Source organism: Leucopleurus acutus (genome assembly GCF_964270905.1).
Source record: "Leucopleurus acutus genome assembly, chromosome: 12".
Classification (NCBI taxonomy): domain Eukaryota; kingdom Metazoa; phylum Chordata; class Mammalia; order Artiodactyla; family Delphinidae; genus Leucopleurus; species Leucopleurus acutus.
This window is the reverse complement of record NC_139154.1, coordinates 31,888,129-31,914,468: the sequence shown is the minus strand read 5'-3', so window position 1 is coordinate 31,914,468 and position 26,340 is coordinate 31,888,129. Positions and strand designations below refer to the sequence as shown.

General features: G+C 44.3%; 1 protein-coding gene across 2 annotated transcripts; it reads left to right on the top strand.

The window, feature by feature from the left end:
• Window positions 1-225: 225 nt before the first annotated feature.
• On the top strand, window positions 226-26,340 carry CMPK2 (cytidine/uridine monophosphate kinase 2; the record flags this gene model as incomplete). Of its 2 annotated transcripts, none has more annotated exons than XM_082851927.1 (5): window positions 226-900; window positions 2,313-2,427; window positions 3,363-3,564; window positions 10,078-10,311; window positions 26,277-26,340. In XM_082851927.1, the coding sequence occupies 5 exons, from the start codon at window positions 226-228 to the stop codon at window positions 26,302-26,304; spliced, it is 1,254 nt and encodes a 417-aa protein (XP_082708053.1). In that variant the 3' UTR covers window positions 26,305-26,340. The 2 variants fall into 2 exon arrangements, with proteins under 2 accessions (XP_082708053.1, XP_082708052.1); XM_082851926.1 differs by lacking the exon at window positions 26,277-26,340 and adding an exon at window positions 13,547-15,218.

Sequence of the window (26,340 nt, the reverse complement as noted above, 5' to 3'; positions counted from 1 at the left end):
GGCCCGGCCCCTGCGGGAAACCCCTCCCGGCGGCTGCCTGCTCCCGGCGCGACCTCGCGGCGAGGCGGAGGCGGAAGCGGAGGCCGGGGAGGGCGCCCCATCCATGGCCCCGCCCGCTTCCCGCCGCCGCCGCCGCCGCCGCTTCACTTTCGCTTTTCCCCGCGGCGCCGCCCGCCGAGTCCCGGGTTTCGTTTTCGACGCGCGGGGCGGGACCGGGAGGCGCCCATGGTCTTTGGCCGCCGCCCGCGCGCCCCACTGCTGCTCGCGCGTCTCTCGGGGCTGCGGCGCGGGGCCTGCGGTCGGGCCATGGCGCCGCCGCGCTGCTTCGCGCTGGAGCTGCCCGGCTGCACCCTGGCCCATTTCGCAGTGGGCGACGAGGCCCCGGGCGCGCGCCCCGACCCCGGCGTGGCCGCGCTCCTGGGCCCCCCGGGCCGCAGCTACTCTCTGAGTGTGCCGGTGGCCGGGAGCGCGGGCTGCGCGGCCCGGGTGCGCGCGGCCCGGCTGCACCAGCGCTTGCTGCACCAGCTGCGGCGCGGCCCCTTCCGGCGGTGCCAGCTGCGCCGCCTGCTGTGCTACCGCCCGGGCGGCGGGGCGGGGGGCCTGCAGCACGGCTTCCTTCTCCGCGACCCCCGCGACAGCCCCGACACCCGGAGCGCGCTGCTGGCACTGCTGGATGCCTGCCCGGAGGCTCCGCGCCCGCGCCTGGCCGAGTTCTCCGGCGACCCGTTCTGCCGGCTGTGGCAGCTCCCGTGGGAACGGCGGGACGGCCTGGGGTGGCGGCAGCTGGGCCGCGAGCTTGTCGTGCCCGTGCCGGAGCCCGCGCTGCACCCGGTGGTGCTGGACCTGCCTAGCTCCGGGGTCTTCCCCCGCCGGGAGGCCGCCCGCGCCGTTCTGGAGGCGGTAAGAGTTGGATCTCTTCCCAGCGCTCAGGGTGGATCCCCCAGGCCAGGGAAGTGGACACCGTGCGCTCTCCGCGGGGCTGGCCTGTCCAGACCTCCCTTTGCCAGGGAGTTGCTTTACTCCCGAGCGCAAATCTGGTGGTGAAGGTCGCCGGTGGGCCAGCCTCTGTTTAGACACCGTGGCTCTTTCCAGATTCTTGCTCGGCAGGGACCCCCAACCCCATGGGGGAAACTGACATCCCAACAGGAGCGGTGCGGCTCCCGCGCTGGCGGTGCCCGAGGTCGGGGGGGGGGCGGTTGTGCCGCTGGGTACGGGGAAAGCAATGCCATCTTGGAAGTGAGGACGCTGTTCCGGGAGGGAGGTCGGGGTGTAGAGAAAGGGCGTGAGCTTTGGGGTTTTAAGAAACTTAGATTAAGCGGTGCCTGCTTGCTTACTGGCTGCCACCCAGACACTCGGCTACTCCGTGTTGCTTTGTGCCTTTTCATCGGTAAAATACCTGCCTTGCAGTGTTAGGACAGGGAAGCATCAGACCCACAAGAGGTGCCCGGTGCGGGACAGCTAAGATTCTGCCTGAGCGCAGCCTGGGCAGGTCCCTAGGCTGGACTATGGGTCTTAGATACCTTGTATGAGCCTTGGGATAGTATTTCCGAGTGGTTAAGATTGCAAGACCTGGGTTCGAATCCAAACTCTGGCATGTATTACCTGTGTTACTTTCAGTAAGTTTATTAAACATTCTTCTTTGCCTTGGTTTCCCTGATCCGTAGATGGGGTTAATAACGGTAGCACACTCACAGGGTTCTCTTCAACAGGGGCCAAGTTAATACTGTGAAAGCACTTAGACTGTTGCCTGGCTCAGAGTAAGCATGTAAGAAGAAAATACATGTCTGGGCCTCTCTGTAGAGGTGCTGTGAGTACACGTGAGGTCATGCACAGTTCAAAGCCTGGAATCTCCCGGAGACGCCGCCCTACCCGCTTGGTGATTGCAGTGCTTGGCACTCTTCTGAGCCCCCAAGAGCTTAGCAAAGGACGGGATGCTGATTGCTTTCTTTGGAGCCTACAGTGTGGCTGATTTCCCACATTTGTGACACACAGGGCCCATGGTTCCACTGTAGCTACGTGACACTGCTTTGCAATTATACATCTTTTCTGCCCTTCCTCCTCTGGGGGAAGCTGGTCAATGAGAGTTGCAGGCTGGGTGGTCCCGACAGTTACGGCCTTTTTGAGCCTCAGCTACGCGGGACAAAATAAAGCAAGGCAGCCCTTGCTCAGGTTCAAAATACTTCACATTTTGGCGTGGTGCCAAACATAGGTCATGCCTTATTAGCATTGTGCAGTCTTCTTCTCAGCAATTAGATATAGCTTCTGCCAGGGCCCCGTTGCTTTGCTGCTGATGCACGGACATTCTTTTACAGTGTACATCCTTCATTCCTGAAGCCCGGGCTGTGCTGGACCTGGTTGACCAGTGCCCAGAGCAGGTCCAGAAGGGAAGGTTCCCCGTTATTGTCATTGAAGGCCTGGATGCCACAGGTAAGAGAATATTACCTTCTAGTTACAGGCAATGAGTTGTAGGAATAGACAATTCTTGACACACAAAACTTTATACAGGGTTCAATTCATAAGCCTCCTGTGAGCCTCTGTCGTGTGCCAGGCATGGAGCAAGGCTGGCCTGGGACACAAAGATGGATAACTTCCGTTATCCATCCCCGTAAGGTGGGGGGAGCCTCAGGTGCTCCGGTGAACATGGGAGGGCACTGGGTACAGCCTCGGTGTGGGAGATGAGGGGCAGCCACGGTCCGGGAGACCTTGGAAGGATGGATCCTGGACTGGGCTTTCAGTAGGACAGGAGTTGGTCGGGTGAGGAAGGCGGGAGAGAGCCTCCAGACAGAAGAAACAGCAGGGTGAAGCTGGGGACCTGAACCGGCCTGGTGTGTCCAGGAACTGCAGGCAGTTCAGAGGCCCCTGTGGAAACAAAGTGTGGAAGAGCTAGGGAGTGGAGGGCAGAAGCCTTTGGAGCTGCCAGATAGGCATCAGAATACAGTGGACGTGCCCACACTTAGTCCAACACACGACAGCAGGAAAAGGGTGGCTCCAAGGGCCACAGGGAATACCCAAGGACAGGGTGGATCTGGGAGAACCACAGGGTCATGGGGTTCCCCGTGAGTCTCCTTCCTGAGTCAGGTGAGGCGTGGTGGGAGGAGTGAGTTCCTGGAAGCTGATAGCAGAGTTTATCATTAGTTTGTAAACGAGATGACCATTTGTTTTTTACTTTCAAGCATTCTCACACCAAAGAGGAATCCTGAATTCCCAAGGATTGGCAACTTTTTGTAAATAATTGTATTATTTAATCAACTCCTTCTGGTAACAGGTGGAAAGAATGTCTTTGCTCTGACATCAATGTTAACTTTTGGGAGTGATACCGTGGCTGTGGTTAAGATGTGCTGCATTTTGTATCTGATCTGCAGGTAAAACCACTGTGACCCAGTCAGTTTCAGATTCACTCAAGGCTGTTCTCTTGAAGTCACCACCCTCTTGCATCAGCCAGTGGAGGAAAATCTTTGATGATGAACCAACTATCATTAGAAGAGCTTTTTACTCTTTGGGCAATTATATTGTGGCTTCTGAAATAGCTAAAGAATCTACCAAATCGCCTGTGATTGTAGACAGGTGGGTATGAAGATGCGTTGAATTCGGCATTTTCTTCCTAACATATGAGTAGTGTGTGTGTGTGTGTGTGTGTGTGTGTGTGCGTGCGTGTGTGTGTGTGTACATATACATGCAAGTACACAATAGTGTTTAAGACAAAGTGTATTATGATAATAACAGGAATAGTGTCTATGATTTATTAATCACTTACACCATTGGCTGGCATTTTGCTAAAGACATTGTACATACTATACTAACATCTGGAATGACTACTACATAGATACTAAAATTACCGGTGAGAAACACAGGTCTTAGAAAAGTTAAGTAACTTGCCAAAGTGACAGAGCTAGAAACAGCATATGGGGGATATTAACAAAAGTCTCTGCTTCACAAATCAAGCTTTCAGTGGTTCATTTGTCTATTGGCTTATTCAACAAACATATATTGGGCATCTACCATTTGCCGAAGACAGTTCTCAATTTAGAGGATTCGGTGGTAAAGGAGCTAGGCAGTGCCCTGCTTTCATGGAGCAAACATTCTGTTGAAGGAGAAGGTAATGATCGAGCATATAGATACATAAGGTAATATCAGAGAGTGATAAGTACTATAAAGAGGAGAGATCAAGGTCGTGTGGTGGAGGATGGCTAACCCCCCACTAGATGTGACTTAGGAAGGCCTGCGTGAGGGGGTACCGGTGGTCTGAGCTCTGAATGACCAAAGAGAGACACACCTGAAAATCCTGGAGTAAAAGCTTTGTGGGAGAGGGTTCAGCAAAAGCAAAGTGTAGAGACGGGAAGGTGCGAACACATTCCAGGGCTAGAAACAGGCCATCGTGAGGAAAACATGTGGACGAGGGGCTGCTTTCTGGATGGATAAAAAGAGAGAGACAGGTCAGCAGGGTCTGTAGCTGTGATAAAAGAGTGTAGATTTTATTCTGAGTGCATAGGGGGGCCTTTGGGAGGTTTCAGATAATGGAGTGACAGAAGCTGAGTTATATTTTGAAATTTCATATATAAGAAGTAGCTTAAAAGTGCTACAAAAATGGACAAAGGGAACAGCAGGCAAGTCCTACTAGGAATGGAAATTCAAACGAGGATGAGAGCCCGTTTTACTCTCATCAGGTTGGTGAGAACTCATTAGAAAAGTCTGATAGCCCAGAGTTGGAGATGATGTGGATTGATAGAAACTCACATGGTGCTGGTGGGAGTGGGCACCTGTAGGGTGTCTTGGGGAGCAATTTGAGAAGATTGCTTCCACTTCCTGAAGAAATACAGTTTGTTTCCGCTTTGTTCATAATATTGAAAAACTTGAAAAACCAAAGGCATCAGCAGAAGAAAGGGTAAATTAATACTGGCATATATTTATGAAATGGAGCACCGAACAGCCATATGCTCTCATAGGATGCATCAATGTGCCTAAGTTACAAAACTATAATTTCAAATGAAAGAAATCAACTTGCAGAAAGATATTCAGTAGAACACATGCAAAAGAATATAAAACATAATACCAAAAAAGGGATGGAAGGATGTTGAACACCAAATTTAGGAGAGTGCTGTCCCCTGGGAAAGAGAGAGAAATGCAGTTGGTGGGGAGTACCAAAGGGCTTCAGTTGCAGCTGAATTCGTCCTTAACATGACTCCAGTGTACATCTTGTTCTTGCTGCAATTTGACTTATTTTTGGAAAGATGAGCAGTTGCACTGAAGCCTGACAAGTGTTCAGGGAAGAGCACTAATTATAAATGGAAATCTCAAGGAATTTTAAAAAGTGAACATGTTCAAGTACATCCTGCACCCAGGTCGTGACTTAGAACCTTACTCCACCCTGTAAGTTCCTTCCCTCCCAGTCACGACCCATCCTCCCGCCCGTGGGAACCATGACCCTGACTCCGTCACCGTCACCGAAGGTTAGTTCTGCGTGTTCTTGAACTGTCTCTACAAGCAGCTAGACATTGACTGCTGTTTGCATCTGCCTTCCTTCACGCCACCTGTGAGAATCGTCCCTGTTGCCGTGACCATTCTTTTACACAACTTTGGTGCCCACGTGTGTTACCAAACCAGGTTCGACGTTCCCCAAGCCAAACACTGAGACTCTTTGTTTGCAGCAGAGAAAGGGTTCATTCATAAGGCCGCCAAGCAAGGAGACGGCAGAGCACATCTCAAATCTGCCTTCCCCAAAGCAAGGGGCTTGATATTTATGGGACGAAGAAGCAGAGTGGTCTGAGGCGTGGGAAGCCTGGGGGAAGGTGACTGGACCTAAGAAAAAGTGTGTGGTGGTGAGTGGTGGTGGGGAAGATGAAAACCGTACAAAGTAGTTAGAAGGCCTTTGCTGTCGTCTAAGCTATAATGCCAGTGGGTACTCTTAACTTTGGGGATGGCAAGATAGTGATTTCAAAGTTGGCAAGTTACAAGGAATCCTAGACAAGGGTAAGGCATTGTTTTCCTTTGTGGAACTTCTTCACCTGTGGGATCCACCCTATTGTAAAGTATATATATATATATATATATATATATGTATATTTTGTTAGTCTCTCTTTATTTCAAGGAGATAGACTAGGCTTTTCCTAATAAAGTGTGACTTCATAAGGCACATTACATCCTAGGATATCCAAAAATCCTGGAGCAGCACGGGTTTCTGCATGTAGGTAGACACTTATTCTCTGCATCCTAATCTGTTCAAAGATGATATTCTTTATCCCTTCCCTGCTGGCCAGAATTTGAAAAAAGAATAGATATATGTATAACTGAATCACCATGCTGTACACTTGAAACTAACACAACGTTATTCATCAACTATACTCCAATACAAAATAAAAATTAAAAGACTTGTGGTGAATATCCAATGAGTTGATGAAGGTGGACGTGCTTTGAAAACAGAACATTGCTATAAAAATATAAAGCATTATTTTATAAGTGATGTATAATGTGTCAACAAATTGCATTTGATTTGAGCTAATGTGGTTTCCCTGATGGCAGGAATGGAGAATACTAAATAATGAGTCTGAAATTGATGGCCAGAGGGTATGATTATTTAAAATGAGCAGCAGTGTTGTCAGTGAGAGAACTCTGGCTTTGCAGAACAGGGCTCCCATTCTTCCCTGATTTTTCTTCTTTATGTCTGTGAATTGTCTGCAATTTTGTTTCTTTAAAGAGATAATGCTAGATCACCTTGTCAGATGAGAAGAAAAGAGCAGTTATTTGTTGTCTGGATGGGTTTTGTTCATGTTTAAAGATTTTAAGGAAATCCATTTTAGACAACACCATCATCTAGCTGAAAAAAGAAGGGAGATGGAGTAATTTTTGATGGTGACTGCCGTTAAGGTTGGCAACTTAATCACCCTCATTACCTTTAAAAAATCTATTCTTGCTGATGGTTTTTCTACAGTAAAGAAGGCTTTTTACATTTAGATGATATCAGCCTCTGTATTCATAGCTAAGTATTTAATTCAGTGAACACGGAGCATGTGCAAAATGCAGTGCAAATTGTAGTTTTGTTGCCAAGAAGAAGAAAACCTGGACCTGCTTGGGTTTATTCAGCTTGGGAGACTGATGTATCTGGTGGAGAAGGTGAAAGTTCAAGTTTGTGAGTGATTAAAAGTCTGGTAAGTGACACATAGGAATGGCCCCAGGCAGAATTCAAGGTGCTAGCAGCTACACTGGCCACGCTTTTAGAGGTGGAAAAGGGCTTTGAAGAATGAATGATATTAGAATTGATCAGCCCCCAAATTAATTTTTTACCTTTGTTCTTTTCAGTATTCTCTGTACTGTATTATCATAATTTGAAATCTTACAGCTTTGGTGTCCAATAAGAATTAAATATTGCCTTATAATGACAGTGTGATACATTTCTTTTTTGAATTTTATTTTATTTTTTTATACAGCAGGTTCTTATTAGTTATCCATTTTATACATATTAGTGTATATATGTCAATCCCAATCTCCCAGTTCAAGTGTGATACATTTTTAAAAAGCACTTGACTATTTTTGTAAAAACGATGGGAGGAAAACAAAGCCCGCATGATTTTCATTTTCCAGAAGAGGAAATTGAGACTTAACCAACGCACACAAAGCAAGTAGGTGGCAGAGAGTAAAACAATCCACAGCTTGGATAACACTCTGCATTATTTTGTAGATAAAGGACCAGGATGTCCTTTTCACTGTGAAAAGCAGTTCAAATCTAAAGTGATTAAGAATTTAGGATTTTAAAACAGTACAGGCAGTAAATTGAAAATACAGACAAGGATGGGGCCATGGGTGCCTCTCGACATTGAGATGTTTATAGTTGTTTCATAAATGTTTTTGTAGGTGTTAGTCCTTTGATACTGGTTTTGGAGTTTTGCATTTCGTCACTTAAAATTGGAATATGACATGAACGGGGCAAGAGTATAATAAACTATACCAATCAATAAAATAATTCTAATTCATTTATTCCTACATCCAAAAAACATTATTAGTTGCATACGTATTGTGTGCCAGATGCTGGTGTCAGATTTTGGAATACAGAGATGACTAAAAAATGAATTATCTAATGGAGGAGATGAAAGAGGGAAACTTGTACCCAACTGGCTCTAATTTAGAATAAGTCCTTCAGTGGAGCTGAGTATGAAGGGCATTGAGAGCCCAGAGGAGGAAACAGTGAATTCTGCTGGGGGCTCCCTCTGCATGGCCTGTCGAAGGAAGAGGAGGCACTTTGCTGCCTGAGACCCTCATTCCAGCCGGAGGAAAAGCGTGAAGACAGACCCCCATGGAAGAGCGTGCCTGGGTCCACACTGGGAAGAGGCTTGTGTCTTAGATGTAGGCTGAATGTTATCTGGCAGGTGGTAGAAAGCCATTGGGCTTTTTTTTTTTTTTTTTTGCGGTGTGCGGACCTCTCACTGTTGGGGCCCCTCCCGTTGCGGAGCGCAGGCTCCGGACGCGCAGGCTCAGCGGCCATGGCTCACGGGCCCAGCCGCTCCGCGGCACGTGGGATGCTCCCGGACCGGGGCGCGAACCCGTGTCCCCTGCATCGGCAGGCGGACTCCCAACCACTGCGCCACCAGCGAAGCCCCATTGGGCTTTTTGAAAGAGCGGGTGATTTGATTTTCTTTGATGATTGTGATTTTCTTTTCCTCTCTTGAAAGCACTTTTTAAGATGAGCCGGTCAGGAGTGACCGCTGTCACTCAGGGGGACATTCACAGAGTCTCAGAGATTTTATCTGGGTTCATTTCTCTTTCTGATCCCTACAGTTGCAGTGGGATGACTGGAGAGCTGGGAAAGACAAAGGCCTCCTATCCAGGGTTCCTAGCATGCAGATTTCATCAGCAAGTCCAATTTTTTTATTTTTCATTTATTTATTTTTAAAATTGAAGTCAATTTACAAGGTTGTGTTATTTTTGCCATACAGCAAAGTGATGCAGTTATACATACATATATATATATATATATATATATATACACATTATTTTTTATATTCTTTTCCATGATGGCTTATCACAGGATATTGAATATAATTCCCTTGCTCTACAGTAGGATCTTGTCATTTATCCACCCTATATATAATAGTTTGCATCTGCTAATCCCAAACTCCTACTCCATCCCTCCCCAACTCCACCCCCTTGGCAACCACTAGTCAGTTCTCTGTGTCTTTGAGTCTGTTTCTGTTTCATAGACAGGTTCATTTGTGTCATATTTTAGATTCCACGTATAAGTGATATCATATGGTATTTGTCTTTCTGACTTACTTCACTTAGTATGATAATCTCTAGTTGCATCCATGTAGCTGCAAATGGCATTATTTCATTCTTTTTTATGGCTGAGTAGTATTCCATTGTATATATGTACCACATCTTCTTTATCCATTCCTCCGTTGTTGGACGTTTAGGTTGTTTCCATGTCTTGTCAGCAAGTTCAGTTTTTTTTTTTTTGTGTGTGTGTGTGTGTTACGCAGGCCTCTCACTGTTGTGGCCTCTCCCGTTGCGGAGCACAGGCTCCAGACGGGCAGGCTCAGCGGCCATGGCTCACGGGCCCAGCTGCTCCGTGGCATGTGGGATCTTCCCGGACCGGGGCACGAACCCGTGTCCCCTGCATCGGCAGGCGGACTCTCAACCACTGCACCACCAGGGAAGCCCAGCAAGTTCAGTTTTAAAACATTGTAGGAACTGAATGGGCCTGCAGATTTTTGTTTGGCCAAGATACAGCATTAAATACCAGTGGACTACCGAACAAATCTACCATCCCATGCCAACCTGCCATCACAAAAGAAAGCATCCTGCAAGGCCAAGGCAACAGAGTAGTCTCACAATACATGCAGTTTTAACTGAGTAAATGGAGCTCTGGGTGGTGTGCACTGGATTCTTATTGTGGTTGTTGATTTTAACTTATTTTTACATTTTATAAATACTTTAAAAAATAAGATTATTTTTACCTCTTTAATGTGTACAGTACTAGGACAAGTTCAGCAGAGCCATCTCTGGTTTCAACGTCCTCAGCAGCTGGTTTTCAGGTGCTCCCTTGACTTCCTCTGCGGACGGGGAACTCACTACCGCTTTCCTTCTCAGGTACTGGCACAGCACGGCCACCTACGCCATAGCCACTGAGGTAAGTGGGGGTCTCCAGCACCTGCCTCCTGCCCATCACCCTATATACCAGTGGCCCAGGGACCTGCTCAAACCCGACCTGGTCCTGTTGCTCACCGTGAGTCCCGAGGAGAGGATGCAGAGGATCGAGGGCCGGGGCATGGAGAGGACCAAGGAGGAGGCTGAACTGGAGGCCAACAGCATATTTCGTCAAAAGTAGGTATCCCGATGCCATGTGAGGGGCAGGGGTCCCTGGCTGTGGCGACGATCCAGAAACAGCACTGACTCTGGTAAAGTGGAGGACATGATACGGTTCCCATTTTCCAAACCTGAGAGGCAGTATCCTCCAAGTTAGATTCACTCCTTTCAATGGGATTGTTCCATGGGGACACCGCGTGGTGGTTTTATAGCCACAGGATAGCTGACTGGGTATCAGACCTCCTTCCTAGTCTTTCTAGTCCTGGCTGTGCCAGCACCAGCGTGAACCTGAGTGAGACAATACACTTTTCTGGGTCATCGTAACAGAATGGTCACAAGCACTGTCTGACGGCCTCACAGTGACTTTTACCCATTGGGGGCTCGCTGTGTGTCAGGCATTTTACTTCTGATGCTCTGTAACCCTTGCAAGGACAGTGTTAGCTGTACTTCACAGTTTATAAAACTGAGGCTCAAAGATTAAGTGATTTGTCTATAACTTGCATATCTACTGAGTAGTAGAACTGGGTTTAAATTCAAGACCTTTCTGATTTTAAGGCAGTGCTTTCATTTTCATTAGAAAGCTATGAACACAATAGCAGGAGTGTCCGGACCATCTTACTGCTTCACCGCTGACTAAATTACTTCTGTAGGACTGGTGTGAAAAGCCAAAACAGAATTGTTTATATAAATAAACACTGATAGCACTGTTATCCTAACTTAATGCTGTTATAAATAATTAACCACTCAGCTGTGTGCAGAGAAACCATGTCAAAGGATTGACTGGTTGGTATTAATTCAGTTAAACTTCACGGCAAACTTGCAAGGAAGGCATTATTTCCGTCCTCGCTTCACAGATGAGGAAACTGAGGCACAGGTGGGAAAGAAATGTGGCATGTTCTCCTAGCTGGTAGGTGGTGAAGGCAGAGCTATGGCCCCAGACCATTGTCGACTAAAAAATATTCACAGCCTAAAAGTTGAGAGTTATGTTTTATTTGGCGGGAATTTTTAGGACTTCAAGCCCGGGAGGCAGCATCTCAAGTAACCCTGCGAGAACTGCTCCGAGGAGGTGACAGGAGAGCTAGGACACATAAGAGTTTTGCAACAAAGGACAGGTAGTCTGAACGTCAGAAGATTACTGTTAACTAAAGAAAACCAGATAAGTCAAGTTAAGGAATTTAGCGTTTTTCTGTGTATGGGAAGATGGAAGAGTCTGGGGTCACTGAAATCAGTCCTTTGAAAGCACCTCAGTTATCTGGGGCCAGTATCCTGTGCTTTCCCATCCTGAGTTTCCTCAGGGCTCACCAGCTCACCAGCCGTGGTGGCTGCAATCGCTGATGACTGGGACATCCTTTGTTTACTGATAATGGTGGGAAATATTCCACTTCTCACCATCTACTCTGAGCACTTTTTAAAAAAAAATAATTTTTATTGGAGTATAGTTGATTTACAATGTTGTGTTAGTTTCTGCTGTACAGCAAACAGAATCAGTTATGCATAAACAGATATCCACTCTTTTTTAGATTCTGTTCCCATATAGGTCATTACAGAGCATTGAGTAGAGTTCCCTGTGCTATACAGTAGGCTCTTTTTTTTTTTTTTTTTTTTTTTTTTGCGGTACGCGGGCCTCTCACTGTTGTGGCCTCTCCCGTTACGGAGCACAGGCTCAGCGGCCATGGCTCACGGTCCCAGCTGCTCCGCGGCATGTGGGATCTTCGCGGACCGGGGCACGAACCCGTGTCCCCTGCATCGGCAGGTGGGCTCTCAACCACTGCGCCACCAGGGAAGCCCTTGTAGGCTCTTATTAATTATCTGTTTTATACATAGTAGTGTGTATATGTCACTCCCAATCTCCCAGTTTATCCCTCCCACCCCTTACCCACTGGTAACTATAAGTTTCTTTTCTACATCTGTGAGTCTATTTCTGTTTTGTAAGTAGGTTCATTTGTACCATTTTGTTTTTAGAGTCCACATAGAAGCGATATCATATGGTATTTGTCTTTCTCTGTCTGACTTACTTCCCTCAGTGTAACAAACTCTAGGTCCATCCATGTCGCTGCAAATGGCATTATTTCGTTCTTTTATATGGCTGAGTCCGGGTGCTTGTTTTAACTGCACAGCTCTAGAGCTTTGGTCATATAATCTGAAACCATGCACCTCAGATTGGGATTTGAACCCAAGAGGCTGGGACTCGAACCCGGCCAAAACCCACAGTCTCCAACTGAGATCACACACCTGGTTTCAGGACTTAATGAAGCTCAGGTTCTTGATGTCTCATCACAGAAAGAATTCAGTGACAGACAGAGTGATGGGTAAGAAGTGGATTTATTTAGAGAGAAACACACCCCACAGTCAAACTGTGGGCCATCTCAGAAGGTGAGAAAGGCCCCAGGGTATGGGCTTGTCAATTTTTTTATAGGGGAGGGTAATTTCATAGGCTAATGAGGGGGAGGAGTCTTCCAGCTATTTCAGGAGGGGGCGGGGATTTCCAGGAGCTGGGCCACCACCCGCTTTTTGATCCTATGGTAGACTTTGGAACCGTCATGGCGCCTGTGGGTGTGTCATTTAGCCTGCTGATTTGCCACAGTGAGCGTATACTGAGGTCCAGTGGAACTTGACTTGTCTGCCGTCTTGGGCCCATTTGGTTCTAATCAGTTTATGTCGTGTCCTCGGGCTATGTCATTCTTTCAAAGGCTGTGCCCTGCCCAGTTCCCTCCTGTTTCAAATCAGCCCCGGCTATTCTGTACACACCAAGGCTAGCTAAGACTGGAAGGAGAGGTAGAATTCTAGTGTGATTGTAGAAGACTCCTAAGTGAAAACAATGTATATGCCAAGGACCTCTGGCTTGTGTGAAATCCTTCAGGGCACAGACTCTGGAGGAATTTGCCATTGGGCAACTTAGTTAATCTCTTTGAGCCTTTGCTCCTTTCTCTGCAAAATGGGGGTGGATGACACTGATTCTCCTCCTGAAGTTACTCTGAATATGAAATGAGAAGACCATGCAGGATGCTAATGCTTGGCAGATAAAAGGTTTTGAGTAAATGCAAGCTATTAAATATTATTATTAATTTCTCATTTATGAAACTAAATGTATCGGATGTCTCCTGTATGCAAAGCGAATTGCCTGGGGTCGGAAGTGCGAAAAACCAGATGGGGACCTGGCTTCAATCTGTCTATATTATGGTAGGAAAATAACATTTGCGTAAAGAGCCGTGTTAACAAATGGGCCAACTCTTTTCATTCTGCCTATCTCCAGGGTAGAAGTGTCCTACCAGCGGATGGAGAACCCTGGCTGCCATGTGGTTGATGCCAGCCCTTCAAGAGAAAGGGTCCTCCAGATGGTGTTAAGCGAGATCCAAAATAATTGCAATTAATTGTAGTTCCTCTGGGCCAGAAGACGCATTTTACTAGATGTGATGTTGTTTGATACATCTAAGCCCACGACTGGTTATGCAGTTTTCCCAGATTTCAGTTGCATGAGCTTGTCGTGTGGCAGAAGGTGGGACATTTCGACTTTACCTGAACCACTGTTCTCACTTCTGCCCGATGGACCCATCGGGACTGAGACTGGGCACATTCCAGTGAGAGACAGTGATCGCTTTCTGCCAAGTATAACAAACGTTTTCTTGGAACAGATTTTCAACTACACCCCTACCAAATCCTTCCAAGGTTTGTCTCCCATAGAAAGCATGAGGTGGACAGAAGCAACCGAGAAGATCTTCCAGATCAACAGAAGCTCCTCCAGCCTCTCCTGCGCCTGCACTGCCGGCTCCCGGGTGAGATCTTGGGGATGTGCTCGGAGCTGGTTTCCTCCCAGTCTAGCCACACTCCGTCTTTGTGAGCTCAGCCCCGATTCTTAGAGCCAGCCACTCCCGAAGAACGTGTCTGTGTGTCCCGGCTGTCGGAAGACCCTCCCACAGACCCATCTTGTGGGTGGGGGACACTGACCAAGAAGGCATCCGACTTGTGTCTGAGGCGTACAGCCCCTGAGAGGCCAATGCTCTGAATACAAATACACCAACAGTCCTTGGATTCTATCCTGCTTGTTTACTTTCCTCTTCTTTCCTCTGAAAACATGGCTTTGGATAGAATGAGTGTTTTGCACTGAAGTAGATGCATTAAACTTAGCGAATCCAGGAACGTACTTATACTGCTGTTTATGTCTTGTTTGTCCTCAGTGTAGGGGCTGTGCTTTACTAATCAGAATTGAAGACAAGAAGCTGAACGCAATGCTTGTTGTGTATTTTCATCAGACGGGTTTAATTTATCTTACTGAGTAAGCACAGTGGATCCTGGAATGGCATTTCTCAGTGAATTATCTTGCACGTGAATGTCTTATGGTCACACATGAAATCAGTGTTGAGATCTGTTTGGCTAGAAAAAAAAAAGAGCTGAGAAAAGAGGAAACTTAATAGTTACGGGGCCTTGGATGAGTCATTTAGCATCATGTAATTTGATCTCAAAAGTGATAGCGATTCTTCATTTGTCTTAAGGAGTTGACTGAACCGGGTGATTACTTAAAATTCCTTCCAGTTCTAAGATAGATTGAATCTGTGAATTATTTTAGGGAAATGTGTAAAGAAGACATTCCCCCAAAATAATTAAATTTATGGCATTAACAGGTTTATCACATGGACTCTTAAATTATAAAGTTTTTATTAACTCTATCATATTATTTTTCAAAACAACTATAGGTGGTTTATACATAATATATGTACCTATGTAAAGATGTACTTTCAGTTGAAAATATTTTTTAAAGCTGATAAGTTGTGTTTGGGTTCTTTAAGATGTGATATGTAATTATGCTCTTGGTGTTATTCACTTTAAATACTTTGAAAAGTTTATGCTGGCAGCCTAGAAACACAAACATTTAATGCTTTCTTTATGTCTCTTGCCAATGAATAAACTTGCTGTGATTTTCTCACCTATGCTGTTGTCACAGTGTGTGTTAGTTTTTCTGAAGGGGCTCCCCCAATGAGGCTTTTGTACAGGAGGGGATTTGGGGTTAAAGAAGTGAAAAGGTGTGAATTTGTGGTCAAAGTGCTTTCAGAGGAAGAGGAGGGCATTTTTGTTTTGTTTTAAACGTCATTTCAAGAAAGTGCACTTCCTTCCTCATTGCAGGTATTAAAGGGATTTTCTTCCCTAATCCAATAAGAAAGAATTCTTCATACACTTGCGCTCTCTATACACTGTAATCCGTATAAGATTACTGAGTATGAGAACAGACAGCGCCTCCTACCCAGAAACCGATGACAAGGCATCATTTGCTTGGCTTTGTTTCATTACCAGGTTTGTTTCTGTTCCTGTAATAGACCTTTAGTGTCCCAAATATTTATTCTTCATCTTTTCCACAGCAATAGAACTTAGAGCCCGACACGTGGCTGCCAAGAATTATGAGTACATTTCCAAGGCTGCCTTACAGCTGGAGTGGCCAAGTGACCACTTACAGGTTCTTCCTGTGAGCAGAAGGGACATCAGGAATGTCAGGGGGAGGGTGTCCCTCTCTCCTTTTAACCTGCGTGGTATTCAGCCATGGGGGTGAGGCATTTGGGGACCGAGTGATGAGGGTGACACTATGCAGATGGAGAATGGGGACGGCCTTCACTTAGGAAAAGTCAATAAGGAATGGGTATGGAATTGTCTGGAGTTCCATCCTAGAGGGCGTGTCCACCTGGGGACACAGCTTCTGTGCACAAAGCTCAATATCCACCTTCTCCGTTTGCTTCCCCTTTCAGTGGCAGGTGTCTGGGTTTTTTGCTCATTTTGTTTGTTCCATTTTCTACAGTACAATCCCCCTTTTTGCTGACTCTTCTGTCTGTGAAATGTCTCTCTTTTCTAGAAGCAGTTGTGAAGCATCTTAAAAATGTTTAGACCCTGGTATCTTTTTGGAATATATACCGAGGAAATGATCAGTGATGCACATAGAAATGTTTTATCATATCTGCATAATGTCCTTCATAATGTGCAGACAGATACACCTTGTTTTGATGCCCTTTGCCTTACTGAGCTTCACAGTACAGTTATTTACAAATTGAAAGTTGGAGGCAACCCTGCGTTGAGCAAATCCATCGGCACCATTTTTTCCCACAGAATTTGCTCACTTTGTGTCTCTGTGTCACGTTTTGGTAATTCTCACAGTCCGTCAAACTTTTTCATTATTATTATATTTGTTTTGGTGATCTGTAATCAGTGATCTTTGAGGTTATTATTGTCATTGTTTTGGGATGCCACAAACCACACCCACATAAGACAGTGAACTTAATCAGTAAATGTTGTGTCTGATGTGATTACTCCACTCACTGGCCTTTCCCTCATCTCTCTCCCTTTCCTTGGGCCTCCCTATTGCCTGAGACACAAAATTATTGAAATCAGGCCAATTAATAACCTTGCAATGGCCTCTAAGTGTTCAAGTGAAAGGAAGAGTTGCATGTCTCTCACTTTAAATCAAAATTTAGAAAGGATGAAGCTTAGTGAGGAAGCCATGTCAAAAGGCCAAGATAGGTCAAAAACTAGGTCTCTTGTACCAAACAGCCAAGTTATGAATGCAAAAAAAGAGAAGTTCTTGAAGGAAATTAAAAGTGCTACTCCAGTGGATACATGAAGGAGAAGAAAGCAAAACAGCTGTCTTGCTGCTACGGAGACAGTGTGAGCGGTCTGGATGGAAGATCAAACCAGCCACAACATTCCCTTGAACCAAAGCCTAATCCAGAGGAAGGCCCTAACTCTCTTCAATTCTATGAAGGCTGAGAGAGACGAGGAAGCTGCAGAAGAACATTTTGAAGCTAACAGAGGTTGGTTCATGAGGTTTAAGGAAAGAAGCCATGTCTGCATAACAGCAAAGTGCAAAGTGAAGAAGCAAGTGCTGATGTAGAAGCTGCAGCAAGTTATCCAGATTTAACTAAGATAATTAATGACAGTGGCTATATGAAACAACAGATCTTCAATGTAGATGAGACAGCCTTCCATTGAAAGAAGATGTCATCTGGGATTTTCATAGCTGGAGAGGAGAAGTCAATGCCTGGCTTCAAAACTCCAAAGGACAGGCTGACTCTTTTTAGGGGCTCATGCAGTTGGTGACTTGAAGTTGAAGCCAATATTTATTTACCACTCTGAAAATCCCAAGGCCCTTAAGAATTATGCTAAATCTATTCTGCCTGTGCTCTGTAAATGGAACAACAAAGCCTGGATGACAGATCATCTGTTTACTGAATATTTTAAGCCTCCTGTTGAGATCTACTACTCAGGAAAAATCTTTCAAAATATTACTGCTGGGAATTCCCTGGCAGTCCAGTGGTTAAGACTTGGTGCTTTCACTGCTGTGGGCCCAGGTTCAGTCCCTGGTCAGGGAACTACGATCCCATAAGCCACGTGGCTTGGCCAAATAAAATAAAATAACATAAAATAAAATAAAATTTATGCTCATTGACAGTAAATCTGGTTATCCAAAGAGCTCTGATGGAGCTGTACAATGAGATGAATGTTGTTGTCATGCCTGCTAACACAACATCCATTCTGCAGCCCATGGATCAAGGAGACTTTCAAGTCTTATTATTTATTTATTTTTTAACATCTTTATTGGAGTATAATTGCTTTACAATGGTGTGTTAGTTTCTGCTTTACAACAACGTGAATCAGTTATACATATACATCTGTCCCCATATCTCTTCCCTCTTGTGCCTCCCTCCCACCCTCCCTATCCCACCCCTCTAGGTGGTTACAAAGCACCGAGCTGATCTCCCTGTGCTATGTGGCTGCTTCCCACTAGCTATCTATTTTACATATGGTAGTGTATATATGTCCATGCCACTCTCTCACTTTGTCCCAGCTTACCCTTCCCCCTCCCTGTATCCTCAAGTCCATCCTCTAGTAGGTTTGCCTCTTTATTCCAGTCTTGCCCCTAGGTTCTTCATGACCATTTTTTTTTTTTTTTTAGATTCCATATATATGTGTTAGCATATTTGTTTTTCTTTTTCTGACTTACTTCACTCTGTATGACTGACTCTAGGTCCATCGACCTGACTACAAACAACTCAATGTCGTTTCTTTTTATGGCTGAGTAATATTCCATTGTGTATATGTGCCACATCAAAAATATGGAACGCTTCACGAATTTGCGTGTCATCCTTGCGCAGCGGCCATGCTAATCTTCTCTGTATCGTTCCAATTTTAGTATATGTGTTGCCAAAGCGAGCACAAGTCTTATTATTTAAGGAATACATTTCATAAGGCTATAGTTGCCATAGACAGTGATTTCTCTGATGGATCTGGGCAAAGTAAACTGAAAAGCTTCTGGAAAGAACTCACCATTCTCGATGCCATTAAGAACATTCATGAGTAACGGGAAGAGGCCAAAACACCCACATTCACAGGGATTTGGAAGAAGTTGGTTCCAACCTGCATGGATGTCTTTGAGGGGTTTAGAACGTCAGGGGGGGAAGCATCTTAGGATGTGGTGGACACAGCAAGAGAACTAGAATTAGAAGTGGGGCCTGAGGATGGGACTGAATTACTGCAATCTCATGGTAAAACTTGAGTAGATGAAGAGCTACTTCTATTAGTGGGCATAGAAAGTGGTTTTTTGAGATGGACTCTACTCCTGGTGAAGATGCTGTGAAGACTGTTGAAACTACAACAAAGGGTTTAGAATATCACATGGACTTAGCTGATAAAGCAGTGACAGCGTTGGAGAGCACGGACTCCAATCTTGAAAGAAGTTCTCTTGTGGGTATAATGCTATTGAACAGAATTGCATGCTACAGAGAAATGGTTCATGAAAGGAAGAGTCAATCCATGCAGCAAACTTCATTCTTGTCTCATTTTAAGAAATTTCTACAGCCACCCCAGCCTTCAGCAAACACCACCCTGATCAGTCAGCACACCAGCGTGGAGGTAGGACCCTCCACCAGCAAAAAATTAGACTCACTGAAGGCTCAGACGAGGGTTAACATTTTTAGCAATAAAGCTCTTTAAAATTAAGGTCTGTATATTGCTTTTTCAGATAGAATTCTATTGCACACTTAACAAACTACAGCATAGTGTAAACGTACTTTTATATGTACTGGGAAACCGAACAATTTATGAAACTGGCTTTATTGTGATACTCATTTATTTGAGTCTGCAATATCTCCGAGGTGTGCGTGTATGCATAATGTGTGCCTAGGTATAATATGTACTGATTAAATACATTTGGGTAAATCCTTTTAATGAAATGCTAAGCGGAATGCACCTGAGAAGGTGTAAATTATCAAAAATACTTTTCTCTCAGTGGTAGCCAGTGATTTAAATTTCAGCAACAACTGAGGATATAGCTAAAACCGTTTTAACCAACACAAGTTTGGCTGATTCAGAATGGAAACTCCATGTAGAGCAGAAGTATGGCTTCAGGTATGCTGGGAGACAGGGTCTTTTATGTCTTTGGTTTGTTTCACATTCAAGCTGTTCTTTTTCTTTGAATTTTGAACGCAGAGGTCAGGCACTACACTATGCCTCACATGGGCCCATATATCCACTAGCAGACTCATGTAATCTTCAGGCTTCTGTAAATGCAGCTTTGTTCATATACTTGTTTTCTTAGTATGAACAGGGAGAGGAGAAATCGATGTTGGCCTTTTTTTTTTCCCCAGGAAGGTTTTTTTTTTTTCCTTTTCTCTCACTTTAAAAGCATAGGAATTTCATGAAACTCATTCAGCCTACAGCTGCAATCTACAACTAGGAAGAAACACTGTCCCTTTATATTGCCTATAAATAATCTGGTCTTTCTCATGAGCAGCCTAACTGGTCCCTAGACACAAAAATATTTAGTCCTATCAAGGTTTAAGCCTTAATATCATTTGATCTTTTAACAGGCCCTTTAGGTGATGCAGCTCTTTTTTAGAGAGATCAGGATCTCAGATTTCTCAGTCTTCAAAGGCCATGCTGGCCTCTCCCCAGAATGGCATCTGCCTGGGGCCAAAAGTGTCAATTTAGGCAACCTTGGGGCTGAGCTGAGGGTGGGTCTAGGGTCACATTATCCTCTCTCTAACTGGATGTGGATTGCCCCGCCCACGTAGGCAATTGAAATTTGTTTCTTGTGGCTGTTTCTGTCGAACTTGACCTCGGCTTGGGTCTCCTTGGTGCTGGGATCTCTTGAGTGTCATCCTTCCATGCAGGCCCACCCACAGTCCCCCTCCAGCTCTAGTTTCATGGGCACTGGACCCACCCCCGGGGGCCACATACTCTGAGGGCGTATTCAAATGTCCCGGAACAGAGAACAGTCAAGAAAGGAGATGTTAAGACCTCCTCTGCTTAATCATTCTGCCCAGTCTGGTTTAACCTGACCTTGTTCCAGGTTAGTTCAGAGGAGATGGATGCTCCCCATGTCCCCCGCACTGAGCTGTGGCTCTGTGTTAAAGCCGGGAGACAGGAAACTGGGGGACACGCACCTCACCATCTCACACTTCAGTTTTTTCCCCTTAGAAAACAAATAGCATCTTCCATCTGCCCACTGGGTTCTGAATTTCACAACAGTGTAATTTGATGTGGGTCTGTTTTCATCCATTTTCACTGGGCCCTTGATGGGTCTGGTAACTCAAGTCGTTGAATTCTTGGAAATTTTCTTGGCTTGTTTCTTTGACGAATTCCACTCCTCACTTTTTTTCTTTTCTCTCTTTCTGTATTGTCTGCTATTCAGATGTTGGACATATTGGACTGGTTTTCCAATTTTCTTGTCTTTTCTCTCACATATTTCCTTTTTATACCTTTACTACATTTTATAATATTTTTTCAACTTTGTGTTTTCAACTTGTTTTTCAACTCTTTTACGAAGACTTTCATTTCTGCTCTCGTTTCTGAGTTCTAAAAGCTTCCACTCTCTACCATTTTTTCTTTCTTCCTTTCTTTCTCTTGTTATCTAAATATTCTTTTTTTTTTTTTTTTTTTCCGGTACGTGGGCCTCTGACTGTTGTGGTCTCTCCCGTTGCAGAGCACAGGCTCCAGAAGCGCAGGCTCAGCGGCCATGGCTCACGAGCCCAGCTGCTCTGCGGCATGTGGGATCTTCCCAGACCAGGGCACGAACCCGTGTCCCCTGCATCGGCAGGCAGACCCCCAACCACTGCGCCACCAGGGAAGCCCTAAATATTCTTTTTAAAATAATATCTTTTCTTTTTTATTGGATGCAGTGTCTTTACTTACTATTCTGAGACTTTAGTGATGGCTTTGTTTAAAGTTCCTCATGCAAAAATTTCCATTTCCTCTACGGTGAATTTTTATTTATTTGTTTTTTTGGAATTTTTAAAATTAATGTTTAGTTGATTTATAGTGTTTCAGGTGTACAACAAAGTGATTCAGTCATATATATGTATATGTGTGTGTGTATATATATATTCTTTTTTTCAGTTTCTTTTCCACTATAGATTATTACAGATATTGAGTATAGTTCCCTGTGCTATACAGTAGGTCCTTGTTGGTTATCTATTTTATATCTAGTAGTGTGTTTCTGTTAATCCCAAACTCCTGATTTATCCCTCCCCCCTTCCCCTTCAGTAACCATAAATTTGTCTTCCGTGTCTTTGAGTCTATTTCTGTTCTGTAAATAAGTTCATTGTATCATTTTTTAAAGATTCCGCATATAAGTGATATCATATGGTATTTGTCTTTCTCTGACTTACTTTCCTTAGTAATGATCATCCCTAAGAGCATATGTGTTGCTGCAAATGACGTTACTTCATTCTTTCTTATGGCTGAGTAATATTCCATTGTCTATATAGACCACATCTTCTTTATCCATTCATCTGTTGATGGACATTTAGGTTGCTCTGTTTGTTTTATTTGCACCTTCCAGGTAGGATGCTCCCCTCAGATTCTGGTGATGCCTGGCAGTGGCTCACGATTGATGTGGAAGATTAGCTACACATGATTGGTGTGATCGCATTGAGTGACGCTCTCATCTTCTGAATTACTGCTGTAGACATCCAGCCGACCTCCTTAGTGATCGTCCTTTACCTTGTTCACTCTTTAGGGTGTGTAGATCTTATTACAGCTCTTCCTTGGGAAAGAGGACCAACCAGGGCTCTGGTTGGATTGGCTAGCAGGCTGAATGGAGCCAGCACAGTGTTATTTGATTTTATCTTAAAGAAAAAATAACTTTTCAGCACAGTGATTTTGAGTCAATTGAATGTGAGTGCCTTTGAAGTCACAGTCTCTCCAGCTGTGTCACTCGATTCTCCAACCGGAAGAGAAACACAAGGAGGGTGAGAAGCTCCCTGTAAGGGGCTCCCTGTCCAGATGGGAGGTGGACATGCACACACGCCATTGTCGACGTGCTTTCTGTGGCTGGAGGAGGTGTTTACGACAAGTCAGGGCACAATTTACTTTGCCTGGGGAGTCAAGAAAGTTTTCACAGAGATGGAATCAGAAGATACATAAAATAAGTACCTACACGTAAACTGGATTGAAATGGACATTTCTTGCCCAAAAGCCCTGTCTTTAGCCCTCCTGTCTTAGGGTTTGCTTCACTTGTCCTGTTTAGTGAATGCTTTGACTCAGTAATTTTCATAAGTGAACTGATTTTAACATTCTTGGGGGCATAAATTAAATACAAAATATCTAACTTGGACCCGTGTATTTCATTTGCAGACCCTGGGTGGGTCTAAATCTACTTTGCGGGCTTTCATTGTTAATCTTGAATTGTTTTAAACAAGTGAAATATTTAAGACATTTGTGTGGGACAACACTGTAGCAAATTGTGTTTGTTTGATCCCGTATTAGGACTCAGTCATGCTAGCTCTTTTTCTCTGTTTTGTTTGATGAAAACAAATCAATTTCGTTTAGAGTAAGTACATGGCATTTCCACTAGAGGGAGGAGAAGTGCTAATTTTAAACATTGAGGGAGGAGCTGTTCTTTCTGCCGAGATATAATCACTCCCTTCATTACACACAAACTGTGCTTGGATAAACAACGGTGGTTCCTTTCTTTTTTTTTCCTTTCATTTTTATTTAAATGTATGCTCTAATGGGAGAACAAAGGACAAACCGTGGAACATTTCTAGGTCAAAGTAGCAAGTATTGAAAAGTGGCTAATTTCTTGCTTCAAGAATTCTAAACACAGCCCTGGGGTCAGAAACATTTTCAAAAGAAGACCTCAGTGATCAGAGAACTCCATCTCTTTCTTTAATAGCTCTGGAAAATGAGGCCCAGAGACCTGCCCTGCCCAGGTTGGAGAATTTGCTAGTAGCAGATGCAAAAATAGAAATGTTGCCCAGTTCTTTTTCTTGTGCTCTTTATAATGCAATAGATTTGGTCAGCATATCTGATGCCATAAATATTATAGACACATACCTACATATATGTTTTTGTACATTTATATGTATGCATATATTTTCCTCCCTCTGATGTTTATGATTTGAGATCTGGCATTAAGAAATATTCTGGGGCTTTTATGTGTCCTTGTTTACTTGCTCTTAAAACCGCCCCACCCCAACTCCCCTCCTTGTATTACTCTAGATGCAAAAAGCTTTGCTTATGTAGGGTATGGCTAATGGATTCAGCATGGTCCAAGAGCTGGTAATTACTGACCAATCACCAAAATACCATGGTTTAAAAAACACACTATAAACTTTCCTGTGAAGTCTCCAAAAGTTTTATTAACATGCATGACATTAGTGGCTGTACTTATTTTGCCATAATTGAGGGTGTGTCCCGTTTCTCTAGAATAATAAGGCATTTGAGGGAGTTCTCATATTTCACTTCTGGCTGAACCCGGTCTGTAAGCTCTTACAAACAATGCATTTTGTGCTCATCTTTGAGGTAGGAAAGAATATTTTCTGAGTTTTAACTGAAAAAACAACCATACGCACACACCCAAATTTTCTATTCTGAAGTTTTTTTAGAAAAAAAACAAAGCGAGGCCATTAACCAATGAGTGCTTTTTGAAGCCATAAAAGATTTTTCAACATTTTCTCTAGTCAGAACTTTCAATAAGGAGTTTTCCCCTTACCCCTGAATAGTCTGACTAGCAGTTCTGGTCTATTTCTACCCGAGGAGAGCTTCATTAAAAGTGAGTGTTAGGCTTAGTGTTGAGGAATGTGGAGATGCATGTATAAAAACTGTGATCATTCTTTTTTTTCCCTTCCATTTTTATTGAGATATAATTGACACACAGTGCTGTATATGTTTAAAGTATACAGCGTAATGATTTGACTTGATACATCATGAAATGATTATCACAAGAAGTTTAGTGAACATCCATTATTTCTCTCTTTTTTTAAAATTAATTTTTTTATTATTTATGTTTTGGCTGCGTTGGGTTTTCATTGCTGTGCGTGGGCTTTTCTCTAGTTGTGGCGAGTGGGGGCTACTCTTCTTTGTGGTGCACGGGCTTCTCATTGCGGTGGCTTCTCTTGTTGTGGAGCACGGGATCTTGTTGCGGAGCATGGGCTCTAGGTGCGCAGGCTTCAGTAGTTGTGACACGCGGACTGTAGAGTGCAGGCTCAGTAGTTGTGATGCACAGGCTTAGTTGCTCTGCAGCAAGTGGGATCTTCCCGGACCAGGGCTCGAACCCGTGTCCCCTGCATCGGCAGGCGGATTCTTAACCACTGCGCCACCAGGGAAGTCCCATCCATCATCTCTTATAGATATAAAATTAAATAAATACAAAAATGTTTTTCCTTGTGATGAGAGCTCCTAGGATTTGCTCTCTGGACAACTTTCATTTATAACGTACGGAAATGTTAATTATATTTATCGTGTTGTACGTCACATCCCTAGTACTTACGTATCTTACAGCTGGGAGTTTGTACCTTTTTACCACTTTTATCCTATTCCCTTCCCCCCTCCTCTGCCTCTGGTAACCACAGATCTGATGGTGGCCACTCTTTTAATGAAAAGATGTATCATCTTCCACTTTTTTGTGCATAAATATAAGTGAAGTAATGAGTGAAAGCACTTCTGGCTGTAAGCGGACGTAGGTGTCATTCCCAACTGGGTGGATCTGTGACTGTGCGTAAGTTACTCTCTCTGTTTGCAAACCAAAACCATCAGGCTGGAAGAGGACCAAGGGCCCTCCACTTCCATTGGCCATAGTTTCATAATTGCATAATGAATGGAATTCACCTATGACCCTAAATCCCTTATAATTTTTAACAAGATTGTAACAGAGGGTTTGTTGTTTTTATACCATTTTGTTACTGTTTTAATAACTTGGGAAAGCCTGGTGTTGGTATGTAATGTGTTACATTGTGTGTTGGTTCCCACAAAACGTCTAGGTAAATTAGTCTTCTGTAAAAAATTACCTTTAAGTTCCTTAGGGGAGTCTAGTGTGACTTACAGTGTGACTAAGGAGGATGCAGCTGTCACTCCCGCTCAGTGGAACCTCTGTTTTCCTCCTAAGAACTGCGGCGGTATCCTCGACCCTGGTGTTTCTGCTGACACTCTGCTGTCCCCTATAGCCTGCTCTTTGTGCAGCACCCAGTGTGATCCTTAAAAGTCACCTTGTTCATCACACTCAGGGGTCTTCCTTTAAGTCTCTTTTTGGTATTTCTCCTAAAAGGCCTTCCACATTTCTTGATCTGAAATATCTTTCATCATCCTCTTCCACTTAGCGCTAACTCATGACTACCTGTGTCTCTCCATGTCTGTGTCCGTGCCTGTGTGTTTGTCTACAACTATCACATTTATATCCATACCCATAACTATATATCTGTACTCATAACCATATCTCTATCTATGTCCACACCCATACTTATAGGTATATCTCTGTGTATAGTATGTGCGTGTTTACCTGTACTTTTGCACTAGAATGTGCCCTCTATGAAGGCAGAGGCTTTCTTTTTCTCATTGCTTTAATCCCAGTGCCTAGGACAGTGCCTGGCATATAATAGATGCAAAATAAGTATTTGTCAAACCGAGGAACAAATATCCCGCTTGTCAGGATTTGGGTTTTGGCTTTTATTAGCTCTGTGGGCAAGTTACTTAACTGCAGTGTGACATTATTTTCTCATTTCTCCATCAAGGACGTCATCATTTCCCTCAGAGATCTGATGTGAGAATGAAATGAGATGATACAAGGAAGAGGAG